At 43.4% G+C, this 17,326-nt stretch overlaps 1 protein-coding gene across 1 annotated transcript in view; it reads right to left on the bottom strand.

The window, feature by feature from the left end:
- mob2a (MOB kinase activator 2a) overlaps window positions 1-15,905 on the bottom strand; it is a 69,347-nt gene extending 53,442 nt beyond the window's left edge. The window contains exon 1 of the mRNA XM_078257565.1: window positions 15,362-15,905. Coding sequence (XP_078113691.1) covers window positions 15,362-15,378 — 17 coding nt within the window. The 5' untranslated portion in view covers window positions 15,379-15,905. The remainder of the gene's footprint in view (window positions 1-15,361) is intronic.
- Between the last annotated feature and the right edge of the window lie 1,421 nt (window positions 15,906-17,326).

Below are 17,326 nucleotides of genomic sequence, written 5' to 3'. Positions count from 1 at the left end.
TTACTGACTAAATGATTTATCAATTTATCGAACAAATAACTGTCCGATTAGTGAATTACGAAAGTAATCATTAGGTGCATCTTCAGCACTACTTTCTTCAGTCATTAGTGGAAGTAATCATTAGTTCAGTGGACGTGGCCCACCTCTGCTGTAAACACCATAGACTGTTGATATGAATGGACAAACCATCCGGTTCGGCGAAGTGCTGCAAATGCGGAAGTGCCTTAAACCTGCATTCTATCTGAATTCCAGCAGGGGGAGACACGAGCGGTTGCAAAAGGAGGTCGGTTTCTGTAGAAGTCTATGGGAAAGTGACCCACTTCTCACTTGATTTATTACCTCAGTAAACATTTTCATAATGAGTTTATGGTCTCAATCGCTAGTTTGAAGTCTTCTGCAAAACAGAATGATGATCATTTTTTGAATTATGGTCTCGTTGATTTTAAAATCGGCGATAAAGCAGGGGGTGTTTTAGGGCGTGGCTATGACGTGATTGCCGGTGAAAGTGTGCAACGTAACGTAGAGTGTAAGCAGCTCCTCCCTCACTCCTCCCTCTCGTCTAAAATCGTCACATCCGCAACCAGGACGGCTGCGTCCGTAACGGCAAACTCGACGACTCAGAGCAGATCTCCACAAACCAACGGGTGACGTCACACATGCCCTGTCCATTAATATACAGTCTATGGTAAACACCTGTGTGAAATCTTTGATGTTAAATGATCAAATCGATCCAAAAGGCGTTGCAATTTGTAGCTGTACACCACTAAATGAAATTGTGTAAATTATGTCTAGTAAATCTCCACTTAAGTCTAATGTGCTGATCCTGTTATTTTCCATGCGGATAGGTGGCGTAGGTTTGAAACCACTGAATGATAGGCCTGCACGATTCGCGAAAAAATATGAATCACGATTTTTTAGCTTAGAATTGATATCACGATTTTTTGCCACGATTTTTTTCTCACGAAGTGTAATGTTTATTGCACACATGAACCATGAAAAAACAAAACAAATTCGCAGTAGAGTTTTTGCTTCCCGATACCGATTCCGATACCTGAACTTGCGTATCTGCCGATACCAGTGTGTCATATATTTTATTATGTTTTAACAACTGTATACTACTATCCCTGTATGGATGTGATATGATTTCTATCTTTGTTATCGGTCTGGCTCAGGTTAAACTCTTTGTGAAACATGAATGCCACAAAACTTTCTGTTATTATGCAGTTGGACAGTCAGTTATAACGGAAAAAGAACATAAATAAACTACTTTAATTTAGGGCTTTATTACGTGGTATCGGATCGGTGCATAAACTCCAGTACTTCCAGATACCGATACCAGCATTTTAGGCAGTATCGGAGCCGATACCGATACTGGTATCGGAACATCTCTAATTGGCAGTACCAAACATTGATTTGTTTTGGCACCTAAAGCACATTGCGCATCACCACAAGCCTGTAAACATAGAGGCTTCAATGAAGGGAAGGGAGAGCTTTGCAGCGCTTTAAAACCTTTTTTATACAGTCTATGTTTAAAACTCACAGAAGAAAGTAATAGTGTTTGTGATGCAGTCGGCTCGTGAAATTAAATGAGAATCAAAGTCATTAAATCGTGAACAGAGTGAATTGAGATCGCGATTTTATAACGATTAATTGTGCAGGCCTACCGAATGACATCGGCTGGGTGTGGATTTGGGTGTTTTGCATCAATTACAGTGTGTCCCTCTTTTAAGATCATCCCACATCAGAGCTACACCCTGCTCCCCTCCCTCTATCTCTGTCTACATGCTGTACGCCCCCCTTTCCTTGGCTGTCATGGTGGCAGGAAGCTGAGGAGATGTACAGGCCATATGGGCAGATCAGAGCCATACGGCAGGGTTGTCAGACACTTATGAAACATATGGCTGCTGGTGCTGGCCTGTCAGCTATTAAGCCTTTTCTATTGCTGTCTCACTCTAAACCTACTGACCACCTTGCCGCTGTAATCATTTGTCACCTCAACCGCATCCACGTGTGCTATGAGAGTATTAATACACATATGCATGTACAAACGCACAGGAAATCCTGTTTCTGTTGTATCTCTTCCTATGGGTTGCTGAACTTCAGTCTCTTCCTTTCATGCCTTTTCTTCAGCGATCCCTTGTCCAACAAACCTCAAAAACAACACATCTCACCATGCCCTGCTCATTTATTACAGTAACTCCTGACCCCTTTTAGTGCACCGTTTCTTCCTTGGCAGGTCAGGCAGTAAGATAAAGTCCATTTCCCCTTTTTGTTTCCTGGCACAAGATCATTCTATGGAACTGCTCCAGCCTCCTTACTGATAGCGAAGAGCGCGATTACTGTAGTGTTTTACTGGTAATGTTGATGACCTGGGAGTTTACCTATCCCCCACTCATTCATGTATTTATCGCTAGCCTCTTAAAAGACAGATGAACTACTAAAGTCCCATCAAAGAAACACCTCCATGTCACTTAAATCACATGAATGAGCCACAGAGTGAGACAGAGAGAACAAATGGGTAGAATAAGAGACACACTGTACCCAGTGAATCAGTCCTTCCAGAGCTTTTTTGTGACTGTTGTGGGCAAAAATCCATGTGATGGAATATGCGGGACATTTATGCGATGAAATTGCGGGAACTTGCAAAAACTGCGGTTTCATCATGGCTTCATCGCGGGGTTTGCAGCTTTTCGATGACGTTCACGTCGCGTCATTACGTCACTTCATAACGTTCCCATGGCAACAGGGGAAAATGGCTGCTCTAGTGTGAAGTAAACGCAACATTTTTCAACTTTCTGCCAAGATATATGTGACTTTTTTGCAACGAAAATGCGGGGATTATAAAAATCATGCAAGCCCCGCATATTTTGCGTGGAAATCGGCAATTTACGCAACGAAAGTGCGGCGTATTTGAAAAAAATGCGGCCCCCGCATAAATATGCAGACTTTGGCTGATTATGCATTGAATTATGCGATAGCATAATCACGTTTTTCTGGAGGGACTGGCTAATGTCTAACTGAGCTTAAAAGAAATTAGCCCAATCTATCATGAGCTCTATTCCAGTTCTTCCCATTTGTTGAAGTAAAGAAAACTCGGTACACGGTCATGACACATGAACCCTAACTCTAACTAAAAGAAGCGTTATGTCATAAACGTTTACGACTTCTTTATAATGTTTATGACACGTTCATGACAGTGTCACGTCGCTCTTATGTGGATACCTTCAAGTAAAGTGTAACCAAAAACTCTTTGCAGATGAAGCCTTTGCACACCAGAAGGTTAAGAGGGGTAAATGAGGCAATCCATGCACACCATGGAATCATTTTTACTTCCTGTCCACGGTTGCTAAACAGAAATTTCACGATTGAAAAAGGTCAAGAGCAACTCCCTCACTCCAAGTACAGTAGGACGTCTTTATATTCACATCTATCATGTTCAGTATGAGGGTTCCCATCATTATCTACACTTGACTATTTTTCTCTCTCTTCTTCCTGTCCTTTATTTCCCCAGGTGTTCTCAGACTGGGCTCTGCTGCAACTTTTGTAATCCCATTTAGAGAGGGTATCCATGGCACAGGGCTGATTCGTACACATGCACACGCTTAACATGCTCATACACACAAACACGAGAATGCACACACATATGGGAACAGGGGGAACGGGTGGGTTGTTGATTAAAGGGGGATAAAGAAAATAGCGGGATGCTGAGAAAAGACGAACGTTTGAGAGGGAAAAAAAAGCGGGAGGAATACAGCCTCGAGTACTGGGATGAGCTTGGCTCCCTGAGGCGTGTGCGCTTTTAAATGTATAGTATGTGTGTTGTTTCCCTAAGGCAGGCAGGTGTGTGTGTGTGTGTGTGTGTGTGTGTGTGTGTGTGTGTGTGTGTGTGTGTGTGTACTCGGCTTGCCTTGCCTGATGCAACGCAGAGATCTCTAATCCACTTACAGTTCAGGCCAGCCTAGTGGCCTAGCCTCAGCCACCAAGGACAAACCAAGCTAGCTTACACCAGTACACTAGCAGCCCACCAACTCTGCACAGACTTAGCAGCTCACTGCTCGGCTGAAGCCTCGCCCAAGGGTGCAGCCCACATCCTAGCGAAAAATAAATAAAACCACAATTAAAGGCTTACTCCGCCGAGACAAATTAGGTCTCTTATCTCACTGGTTGAATAGGGACCTACTGTTCTGCTGGGCAAACACTCACAATCTTGGTTTTGGGAATCAAACCAACCAATGCAAGATCCAGAGAGTGTCTCCGATGCATTTAGATTTCTCTTTCCTTCTGCTGGCTTTCCCTCCCTTTCTAGCCTGCACACAGCTCCATTTCTCTCTATGTCACCGGCAGCCCGGGCCCCCGCTGTTAAATCTCCCTCTCTGTCCTCTATTGCAGACCTCTGCTGTTTCTAATCTAGCTCTGTGACCCACGGTCGCCTCTTCCCATTTATCTCCATATCTCGACTATCGCCTCGGTGCCACTATCGTTTCCCTCCTTCCCTCGCTCTTTACCCGCACTTTCTATATTCTCCTGATGCTCTCCTCCTTATCAGCTGCTCTCTCTTCCTCAGTCCTCTCTCTTTCTTTTCAATTTGCACATCTTCCCATTTTTCTCTCTACATTTCACATCCCAACTCTCCATTCGTTGCCAAAGTCAAGGAGGTTACGTTGTCGACCCGTTTGTATTGCATTGTTCGTTCACAATTCTGATTAGAGCTGGGCAATATATCGATATTATATAGATATCGTGATATGAGACTAGATATCGTCTTAGATTTTGGATATCGTAATATGGTAGTCTTAAGTGTAGTCTTTCCCTGGTTTTAAAGGCCTCATTACAGTAAAGTGATGTCATCTTCTGAACTTACCATCAATCAAATTTTACTTATCAAAAATCTCATTGTGTAAATATTTTGTGAAAGCACCACTAGTCAACACAACAATATCGTTGCGGTATCGAGATCGAGGTATTTGGTCAAAACTATCGTGATATTTGATTTTCTCCATATCGCTGAGCCCTACTTCTGATCAGATTTTAATGGAATTTGTTGGGAAATTACACGTGATGCAATTAGGTTACAGTATTATAATGGAGGCGCCGCACCTCATCATGTAATAAAGAGTGCCTCCACTCAGAGGACTGAAGACTCTCAGGAGAAATGGTTAAGCTTTTATGAAGTATATGTATGTATAGTGGGGAAAAACAAGCAGAGACGCTAATTCCCCAAACTGTGGGGTTGATCAATAGAGGTTAGACACCACATTGTGGCTCTGTGGGATAATGAGGCTTGTTTAAGGACATGATTATACATGTGCTTACTGATACTGAGTCACTTTTTGTTGGCAATACCACCTAGGGCTGGGTATCCTTTCAAAATGTTCGATACCAATACCCTGACTTTGATACCGGTTCCTGAATGATACTTTCTTTTCATACCAATTTTATAAAATAAATGTTAACAAAAATACATTACACATAAAAATCGTCATCCAAAACCTGTCTCTGTGCGTAACGGAGAGTTTTTTTCCTACATGCCTCTACGATGTGTAACATTAGACAGCCAATCACAAGCATCATTAGATCTCGGTAGAAGTGCGCCGCATGCTTATTGGCTCACTGACGCTGACGAGATTTGACGCTGATGAGACTTACTCCTTGCGTATTATCTTCTTATGATGAAATATAATGGCACAGAAATCTCATACTTGTCTGATAGCTTGGAAAAAGCAAGTGCAAATGAATAGATTATCTATCCAAAGATGAAAGTGATCATTAAATTAAATTTATAGCCAGAACCGAAACTGAGAGATTGCAACCAGTCCTGAAATAAATGCAGCCAACTGTTCTGCAGAGTGTCCCTTGTGGGTGGATGGCAACAACAACCCTAAATCCTGCTGCAGGGGGTTCAACTTATTTTAGCTGATCTTAAGACAGCGCTAGCTGGCAGCTCTCCATGACTATGATACTCTCTGACAGAACAGTAGGTGCTCCCAGGCCTGTGGCAGCCACTGGAAGAACCAGTGAAGTCCAAGTTTTAACCAATAACATGAGATAGAAGGGGAGCAAGAGCGAGCAGCTGATTAGTCATGACTGTTCCCGCCCTCTGTCAGTCTTTTCCCCGGTCTCTCCATCTGATGGTAGTGCCAGTTGTGTCGCTCTGGGCAGGGCTGCCCAGAGCGACACAACACACACACACACACACACACACACAAAATGTCTCTAACTATACTGCCACATTATAAAATAACAAAAGGAGGCCTATTGTGCACCTAAGTGTGGTTACAACACTATTTGCATCAGAGGCTGCTGGTTAAATGTCAGCAAACTGTGCAGTTGACATTGCGAAATGAAGCCTGTTCAAGCTTTTTGAACAGGTCAAGACTCATTTGAGTGGGCGGAGAAGCTTCACAAACACAGCCAACTCAGGTATTGAGTGCAGGTTACATTTGCAGCCTCTTGATCCTTCACAGTATTAAATTGCACCATACTCATACACAGCCTGTACTGTCCTCAGGCTTTTAAAACCTAATCTTCGCTCAAACACACAAAAAGGGCACCACACCTAGCAAGACTTTCCATCTCAGGTGATCGCGAAAGTGCCTAATACAGCCTTGCGTGCATTCGGATTCTCCAATTATCCTTATAACATAACTTATGCATACTGAGTGAAAAGCAAACTGCTGAGTCATTCTGCTATCACGTTCATTTCTGGGACTCGCCGTGTCCCTGCCTCGAGGAAAGGGAAGGGAGAACAGGGAAAGGGAGGTGTCTCAAGAGACAAACGGGGAAAGTACAGCAGTATTTACCCAGGAGTGTGTGTGTGTACCGTAGTAGGTGTGCGTTCTTGTACCCAGGCTATTTGCCTCTTCAAAAGGGATTCAAAAGAGCCTTTATATCTCCCTCAATGATGCACACCGATGTCCTAAAAACACTCAATGATACAGCCTTGTGTCATTGTGTGGCACTTATAATTCATTCAGACCTTTTCTTCAGAAACCAGCTAGTTGAAAACTGCACTGCACCATGATGGTGCACTATTTTAACTAACTAACTAACTAACATTAAATAGGTTGTACATCACTTAAGGGAGGACAAACAGTAGTTCTTTCTGTATTGACTGCACATGTCGCTGGTGTGCCGGAGCTGCTAGTCGGGAATGTTACTAGATCAACTACTTGCTCTAGGTGTCGCCTTCCTGTGAAACCCTAAGTCATCGACACCTCTGAACTATGACAGCTGAGCTTCTACGGTGTGGCAAAGAGCTCACTGCTCACTTTTTCGCTCTGTTGTGCTACTGGGGAGGAGGAGGAATCTGCCACCGTTGCCGCCAAAATAACGACGCAGACGTGATGAGCAGCGAACACCACCAAAGGTCAAAGGAGGGGGCTGATGTCAGAGATGGGAGCTGAGGACTTGTTTGTTCAGACTCTGCCCCTCCAGCTCTGCTTTGCTCTCCGGTGTTTTCCTTCTTTCCAAAAACAGCACAATACAGCTTGTACAATATTACTCTGCATATAGACGATTCTAATACATGCTCAGTTTCGAACGCAGATAGCACCGTGCTAGCTTTTGTTGTTACAACATTTCTCAGGGAGGGCTGAGGCTGCCCTGGGCCTGTTCAACACCGCTTTGCTCACTGCGGCTAAACAGTCCAGCTCGGGCAGCAGTCAAGCACGCAACCGTCTCTGCACATCAGTGTCCAGAGAGAGAGAGAGAGAGAGAGAGAGAGAGAGAGAGAGAGAGAGAGAGAGAGAGAGAGAGAGAGAGAGAGAGAGAGAGAGAGAGAGGGGGAAATTAAAGGGAGAAAGAGACAGATAGAGAGAGAGAGAAACAAACAGATCCAGGGAGTGAAATAGAGTGAGTTGGAGGGTTGATAGTGACTAAGATGCCCTTTCTGGAGAGTAAACAAACCCACTAGCCTTCTCGCCATCCAGCCAATCCCTCAACACGACAGCACATCCCGGTAGAATAGCTCAAAGCATTCGGCTGAGCCCGAGGCCAGGGCCCGGCTCCATTAAAGCGAGTTGATCTTAGCTTTAATTGGAAACGGAGGCACATAAACCAACGATGAGAGAAACATTGATCTCTGTGCAACTGATTGCAATCCGAGACACTAAGTTATTGCAGGACTATAAAATTGGATTGCATTGCATTTAACAGGGGTTCATATTTTTCGGATCATTGAGTGATACTTTGGCTCCAGTGAATAGAAGACAGGAAAGCTCAAGCTGCCACAGAAAGTTGAGGACAGTTTGATCAACAGCTCAACTCCAGTATTAACGCTTGAAACTTAAAACTGTTTATGAATAAGTTATGCACTGGACAGCACCTGTCAAAGCACAAAAAGTGATTTGAACCATGTGTGTTATTTTTCTCAGGGTTGGAGAGCCGATGTGTGTCGAGATACTGGGCTAACTGCCACTTATAAGACACATTTGTAAAACTACATTGTCACTAAACGTTTGGCTGGCTTGTGTGGGTAGTCGTAAAGCAACTTTAGGGCCGGACACAATAAATTGATCTTTAATAGAGCGGGATTCTTACAGACGTAGAGAGCCAACAGAAGTTGTCTTTACTGTAACAGTAACAAGCTAGTTAAGAGCCCTTTCCCTGGCAGACAGCGGGACTTTCTGCTTAGCGGACTACTACACTGCCCTCAGGTCAGTCAGCCCTAGTAACAGAACAGTGGACCAGAAAACCATTGCGAATGATTGTAAAGCTAGAACTAAAAAGACAGGAGAGTCAGACTCCATCCCAGTCTAGATCCACGCAACACAGTGACAGCGCTGGTTAGTTTCTATTCTCGAGCAGGTGACTGCTTTGAGAGGATGTCTGCTCATCTGTCAAGGCTTATCATACATAGAGCCTATCAGCACCGCATCTGCGGAAACAGCCACCTGGGCTAAGACTGTGTGCAATGGTGTGTGTGTGTGTGTGTGTGTGTGTGTGTGTGTGTGTGGTGGCGATGGAAATAAGGCTGCGGGGTTGCACGAGGACAGGGTTGCAGCGTGCAAAGTCCTTAACGGGAACATCTACATACAAGCAGAGCTAGTCAGACGCATAAGAGGGATGTTGCTCAAACACGCAGACCCAGAAAGAAACTATCACCAGCCAAAATGCTATCACAGCATTTCTCATGCTTTGGGTTCAGGACCGCATGTACTGTAGAGATTGGTTGATATCCAAATAGAGATTTCTGAGACCAATATATTGACATTTTCTTAATACAATCGGATGAGAATGTGTGTGAAAGACATGCTTTCTGTAGACCATTTCACTGCTATGAATCTGCCACTGCACATCCTGTCATATATGGGGTAGCAAAGTGTTTTTTCCCCACTGCAAATTCGCATTTCAACATGGAAACGCAGTGAGGCTGTTGCAAAACTTAAATCATACTACAGGTGTATGTTATGGCCATCAGTTATTTTAAATGTTTTATCTTTGTACCTTGACAATTACCTTTTTCCCCTACTGGAGTTTTGGTGTGTTGAGTGCCACTACATACTACAATACCCTTGAGACTTATCGGCTGTTGTTAGGAAGATGCCAGATGAACATCAGAGTTCATATGCCTACTCAGAACACTACTATACAATCCTGCATAATTGTTCAACAGATAGCAAATTAATCCTAAATCCCAACCAAATGATATGCAGTCGTACTGTATGCCTTTGATGTTTTGTTTTTTTTGTTCTCCAAGGGACCAACCTTTTACTAATTTGATGGAACGTTTCATGCACATCTATGTTAGAAATGCTCCAATGGCCAATCAGGGATGAGGGGGGGGGGGAATGAATGAAACTGTTATTGCAGCAACCCTGGGTGCCAGATGTGAACCCACCCACTTCACTACTCTTAACATGATCAAACTCTGTAACAGGAAATGATCTCTGACTATTTAGACGGTTTGGTTTGAAACCGAGGAATCGTCTTTATAATCCACGCTTTCAAACTTAAAATAGATAATCTTGCCATACTCACATTTGACATGACAACTGTCTGAGTTTTGAAATTACGAGCGAGTTCATGGGTCACAAAATAGTTACCACCACCGCAAACAATGTGAGAATATATCACACCAGTAAATAGCCACTGTGGGACATTGCAACACACACCTTTTTTGGGTGTGAGCCACAGTGAACGTGACAAACGTCGCCCACTGTAGAGGAAGTTCAGCCTATTGAGTGAATTCCCCTTCTCTATCTGCCATCAGGCCAATCACCTGACGTTGTCTCAACTTTCGTTAACTATCGTTGTCAACTGCAGCAGTGCCAGGTTCAGAGGCATTTAGGCATTTTCCAGAACAGACCTCGTAGTTCTCCAAAATGCCATCTGACCAAACTGTATTTGGGGTTGTTTAGTGCCAATACAATAACCTATATTTCATCACAGGTAAATATGCTATTTCAATGCCTTAATTTGGACGATAAATGAACACTTTCGACATAAACTTCTCAAACCTATCAGTGTTTAAGAACTTTCGCAAAAATGCCAGATTAGTCTGGATAGACATTGGGATTTACATCAGGAAACATCTGATTAAAAAATAAACATACAAAAGTAAGAATCTGACAAGAACTCAGTATTAGGGCTGCACAATATGAGGAAAAAATATGATATGCGAAAATGCTGTTGAATATTGCGATAACGATATTACTTACTTAATTAATAAATAAACAGATAAAGTGTACTCACTTCTGCATTTCTACTGCTTTCAGTATTCTGCTAAAATACAACAAATTCCTTGTTGAATTTAAAACATTCAACAACATTCTTTCATTGAACAAATTGAACATAAAAGGCACCACTAAAAAAGAATGACATTACATTTGAACAATTTACATTTTAGAGTGCAGTTTTCTAACACAAAAGATCTGTCTTTTGCGATATGTCGCAGCCTTTCGCGATTTGTATATTGCGCCAGTTGATATCACGAAAAAAAAAAAAATATATATATATATATATATATATTGTGCATCCCTATTTTAGTATCCAGCCCTAGTCATACTTTTTTTTTTTTGTTGCAGAAAAACAAAGACTGTCTTCTGAAATCCCAGAACCTGACAAAAACAATAGTTTAAAATAAAATGAATTTGCTACCCACAAAATGAGAGGATACACCAAGCAAGTCCTTTACTACTGGAATCTTCCGTACCATTACTTGCATTACTCAGATGATGCAGGATAATGATACGCTGCCTATATTACATTAAGTCGCAGGTGATGCAGTGCGAGCTAAGTGTACATTAAATCTGACTCGTGCTCAGGTCTGGCAGCCTAAAGTGGCGCTCCACTTAGCTGCTGTAGTTTCCATTCTCTTGCTCTTCGTTCAGCATTACCAATCCAACACTCAAAAGCGTGGGGATTAAACATCTGTCAAAGCCTGCCTATTTCACCCAACGGGAAAAGACACATTTATGCGTCTCGCATCGCTCCAGCGATTTAACGTCCTGTCTGACTCTGAACCTGGACAGATGAGGTCATTCAGCTCTGAAATAATGCGCTCTGTCCAAAATAAATACACAAATACAGTACACTGAATGTAGTTTGTAAACACACTTTGGCTTACATTTTAAAAAGGCAAGCACATGGGGGATACACACCAATACTAAGGATGTGTTAGTTGTAGCCTGCAAAAAAAAAAAGCCCTCATATCAGACTGATCTCATGAAGTGGCGTATGTATGACACGCCAATTCGCATGCCATTATTGGCGTGTTATCAAGACGCATACTCGCTTTTTAGCGTGTTTCTCAACGCCGTTTGGCCTCCATTGACTTACATTAGCTTGCGATTGCGTGCGAATTTACGCCGTAGCGAGTGGTATGAAAGGGCGAAAATCCGCTTAGGGAGGTTGGTGGATGGGTAAAACAAAGGACTTTCACCCAGGAGACCGGGGATCGTGTCCCGTGTGTCACGTTTCCTAAACTCAACCGTTGCTTTCTTCTTTTCCTAAACCCAACCCGTCCGCTGTATACGGCGCTCAAAATGCGTGCAGATAACACGCCACTTGGCTTAAGAAATTGCCGAGTATGTTTACGCGAAGTCGTGATGTCATGTTGCTCATAGCATTGTCTTATATCTCCTTTCCTCAATCTATCCACCATTAGTAGGCCGTCATCTGCTAAAGACCTCCATTTGATTCCCTGTGGAGCTCCATCCTTCCTATCAACTACTCCACCCCTTCCCCCCACCTGCTAATTTCCTCTATGTTTTTCCTAATCAACCATTCCATCAAAAGCATTCATGTCCCCCTCCTCCATCCCTTCAGATCGCCCCACCTTTCCCTCATCAGTCTCTCCTCTTTCAGTCTCTCTGTTCATCCGCACATTTCTCCCCAAATCAGTTGCTTTCAGCACTCCATCTCTCTTTCTTCGATCATCCTTGAGCTCTTTCTCTCTCCTCTCCTCGCTTCCTCCTTCCATTGGTCCTGGCTGTGGCGTCCTTCACCTTGGGTCTGAATTCAGAGTGATTACACGCTTGGTTAACTCATTCATGGACTCCACCATGTCAGTGACGCACGCTGGACGCACGTCCGCTCGCTTCCGATGCATTCAGCTCGCGTACACACCTTACCTGCGTATATAAACAGTAGACAAAATGCGGCTTTGGCATGAAGGTAAACACAAATTCTCAGCATGCAGAAACGCCAGTGAGCACAGGCAGGCAGCGGCCTTCCCTTTTACTCCAATGTGGTTCTTTGCTTTCTTCACCTCCTCTAACACCAAGACATAACTGGGTGTTGCTTTTGAATTGCTGACAAATCACTAAGCAAACTAGTTTAGGTCTGACAGCACCAACTGTGGGGCGAAGAATTATCCTTATTTCATGTGAGTGACTAAGGGGTAGAAGGAAGAGGAGGTTAAGACCTTTAAACAACATATGAGAGAACTGATGCAACTCGAGACAAGTCAATGCAAGAACAAGTCACTAAAACCAGGAAAATCTGTGTCAGGAGGAGGAGGAAACGTGAGAAAAATAAAAAAGAATGCTTTCAGAGTGAACAACACCTCTACCAAAACTGCACAATTCTTTTGGTTGCAACTGCTTAAGGTGTTCGCATTATGTGTTCAATTATGTCAGTCTGTGTGAAATAGTCCATGCATAGAAATACCAAAAACACACATGATAACTTTTCTTAAGGGCATCCAAATGTACTGTCTACCAAGATCGGAAGAAATGTGTGGGCTAAAGAAATGGTGGAAAATTTGTGTAGAGCAAATATGAGTGAGACCAAGATAGATAGATACGTGTGAACCAAGCAAAGCCAGGAAAATTATTTTTGCTCATACGCCTCACAGTTCAGGAGTTATGACTGAGAATGTCAACAGCTTTATAAGTAGGGGTGGGAATCACCAGAGGCCTTACGATACGATATCATCACGATACTTTTGTCACAACACGATATTATTGCAATTTTAAACATATTGCAATATTCTGCGATATATTGCAATTCATTACCTTTTCCCCCAACTTCAAATTTTTCCCCAATTTCAAATGATGTCCCCAAAAGGAAACTTTGTCAACATCTGTTTTACCTAAAAAGATACTTTTCTCTGTTTGTTCATCTCACTTCAATTGTATTGCTGCAAAATGGAATAGTCAAGCAGACAAACTGACCAACACATATATAATAAAAGATCGATACTTGGCGTCTGTGTATCGATACAGTATTGCCACGGAATATATTGCGATACTATGCTGTATCGATTTTTTCCCCCCACCCCTATTTATAAGGGGCAATAATGCGGTGTCTTCTGCACCCAAAACACACTGTTGCCTATTACCTAACTACCTTTCATAGTACATTGAAGTCTTTAAAGTATTTTCACAGATATCCAACCAACCGACAGACACTAGTTGGACCAGAGGTAATAGTTAGTCAACACTGGTACTCTGGTTGGGGGTATAGAGGGTCTGCATCGTTATCTTTTAGCCAAAAGGTTACCATGTTAAGAAACACCCCTGATAACATGCCTCCACCCTTCCTCAGCCCTGATCTGCATACAAAGTGCTGCGGCCAGCCAGCCAACCTATTAACCAGTCAGCAAAAACAAACACCTTACAGCGACACACCTTACTGTGCAAGTCCAAACATTTTCTGCTATGCCAAAGAACCTGATCTGATCCCACTGTGTTCCAGAATTAAGCAGTGATATTAAGTCTTACCCATGTGCATGAAAATGTGTTATTATAGAAAAGAAACACATCTTGGAGTGTGATTTCACAGTCCCTCTTTTACTTAACAGGCAAATATGACCCACGTTCTGACCGGACAATCTAGTGCCTTTACGTTTGCATAGCAAATACATGAGTAAATGCAAGATAACACATCCAAGTTCTTCGATAGCAAACTGGGATGGTCACACTCATGTCATAGGTTAATCCTGATGATCATGGCCTTGATGTTTGGCTGTATAGCACGTGTCAGACTGAGACAGGTGCATCTCATCCAGTAATACTACTGACCACCAGCTCTCACCCAAGCCCATGACTCCAGCCGTCTCATGCCAAAAAAGAAAGTGACAAATCAGCATCATCGACTTCTGTTAGGTGTCTCCTGAATCATCAAGTCAAAAAATACACAAAGTGTATAACAGCTTCTGTACTGTGCATCTCACCTTTGTATATGTGTTTCAGTTAAATTATTCACTGCAATTAACCAACGTCAGCGTAATGATTATTTATCATTCGCCAAGGTACCTATCTCTCAACTATGAGAGCTCTACTATCCTCTATCAATGAGCTCGTTGTCACTAGAGCCTCTGTTGTGTCCCAAAGGTTGCACAAACGTTAGTAACGTTAAGTTAGCATGACCGCTAACAGGTCCTGTGAAAGCGGCCAGCGCACCTTGCACAGGAAATAAATTAAAACCGGGCATAGCCGCGTTAGCAAGACTGACAGACTGCTAACGTTAGCCCACTTGCTGTGTTAATCATTCCTATAAATAGGCTCCCTGTACAGCAAACTGGCGTCTACAGAGATATTCTCACAACCTAATCTGGGCGCTGCCACCGTTGGCAAGATAGCTGCAGGCCATAGAGATGCCCAAAAATACCGCCCGGCCCTGGGTCACAGTATGCTGGTTCACCGTTGCAGGATGAGAGCGTTGCCAGCTTTGCTATCAAGCTAGCATCGCAGAGCTAAGCTAAGCTAGGCAAAATGCTACCCGCTTGTGGCTGTATTAATGTGTTATAGTGGAAACGTATCAGTATTCAACACGACAGTGCACCTGTCTAATGCTGACTGTGCTGGTGTCAGCTACTGTGCGGTGAATTTGCAGCCAGCATCAGAAAGACTGCGCAGTTGACCTGACAGAGGAGAGTAAGCTGGCTAGGCACATTAGCTGTCTGTAAGTTACTCACCCCATTAACCAGTCCATGGTGCTGTTTGTAGCTAGCTTAGCTAACGTTAGCTGGCAGGGGATGAATCCACCAGGAGCTGGAGGCGACCCCCTAGTTTATCCAGCCACCACCCTCGCTGCCCTGGCTGCCTGGTCCCCGAGTCCCGTCGCTCTCCCCGGGGCCCGTGTCTCTCCCAGCTACTGGATCCTGGCCGGTCAAATACAAACGCCGCTTAAACTTTGAGCGATTGTCCTTGTTTTGATCCTCAGCTGGCTCGGATCATGAAGTGGCAGTAACACAGTCAGATCAGTATGTTAGCTGGCAGCGGGAGTGCAGCATTGAGTGACTTTGTGCACGAAGGCGAGCGGAGGAGAGCGGGCAGCGGTGTGGTCCGCCCGGAGTCGCGGTGTCCAGTGTGTGCAGTGGCGCCGAGTGAGGCTTGTCTGTTGGGATGCCGCTGGTCAACTCGGTAACCTCTGTCATGAAGCCTTGTATGGCTACCGTGCTAGCTGACAGCCTGAACCTCCACTGGAGCTGCTGCTTTCTGAGCGAAGTCTAAAATCGGAGTCCGGAAGTAAACACAGACCCGACCCACTCTGTCTCTGCTGTGCGTAAAATGCGTGTCACGCAGGGCTGTATGATGGATTCAATGTGAGCAAGTTAGAAAAAGGTAATGTCCGTTTGTTTTGACTTTCCACGCAATTGCAGACATCGATTACTTATGAGTTCAACACTTTAATGGGTCGACGGTCACATCTGCTGTTTAATTCTTATAACACATGCCGTCTTATTCCAGGGCAGTGGTTCCCCACCTCTGGGTCGGAAACCCCCAAGGGACCCAATAAATTAGGTGTCACCAGACGATTGCAGGGCTAAAGAAAGACGTCTGTTAGCAAATGTTAGATTTAAATTAACAAACAAATCTGAGAAGAAAAAAGCACTGCATATGGCCACACGAAATCCATGCGATGAGGAGAGGAGTCTTTATTTAGATTGATTTAAGTAGACTTTATTTTAAGGGATCGGGAACAGCTGTTTTATGAAAACCTGCTGTTATCACCATTGGTTTAAAACTTACTATATAAGAGAACAAGCTCTTCCAATATAATGAATTGTCTCTGGACATAGAAATTAAGATGTTAGTGCTGTAAATCTATTTGACCGAGCTGTGGCCCCAGAGCAGTTGTTGCAACAACCACAGACCCCCGGGGGCCACAAATGTCAATGGGTTTTGGTAATTTGATTAACTGCAAATGTGTTAGCGAATTTGCACCACAAAAGTACAATATCGACAAAGGCAGGTCCTGCAGTATAAACTACAATAATGAGCTTAAATATTTGAATTTGTATTGGGCTCACCTTATGCATTTATGCACATCCCTAAATGAAGTTGTAATCAGTCCACTCATTTCCACAAACTATACTTACCGAAAGCTTGGGGTCAGATAGTATTACTCCAGCTTCTTACGTAGCCTACTGAGGTCTAAGTGTCTGTGGGAAGATGTCAGTTACAGTCTGCTATGTGCCACTGTTCTTAATGAGAATCTGAGACAACACAATGTACACAATGCACACAGTTTAGTAGGTTGTGAGTCAGCAATTGTTTTGCACCAGGTCCCACCAGTTAATCTGTTCATGTCTTTGCCTTTAGTGAGCCTCCTGTGGTTTTCATCATTGTAACATATGGAATAAAACCCAGAGAAATGTCATTGAGAGACAGGAAGGCCATACATTTCACTAAGAAGGCCTTCATGTGCATTGACCCCTCACTGTAAACCTGTGCAGGCAGGGCAGTTACAGTAATGGCCGATGTATCACCGACTAAATTATTATATACTATCAGCTACACTGCTCTGCTTGTTCTTAGACATTGACTGTCCAGAGGCAGAAGAGACTGTTTTATGTCCTCACCCATTTGAGAGTTTTTAGTTAACTGACTGCCTTGCCATTCAACACTCGGTTAGCTTGGGCAAGAAGACATTTGAT

The sequence above is a fragment of the Sander vitreus genome, chromosome 8, assembly GCF_031162955.1.
Source record: "Sander vitreus isolate 19-12246 chromosome 8, sanVit1, whole genome shotgun sequence".
Taxonomy (NCBI): domain Eukaryota; kingdom Metazoa; phylum Chordata; class Actinopteri; order Perciformes; family Percidae; genus Sander; species Sander vitreus.
This window is presented reverse-complemented; position numbering and strand designations above follow the sequence as displayed.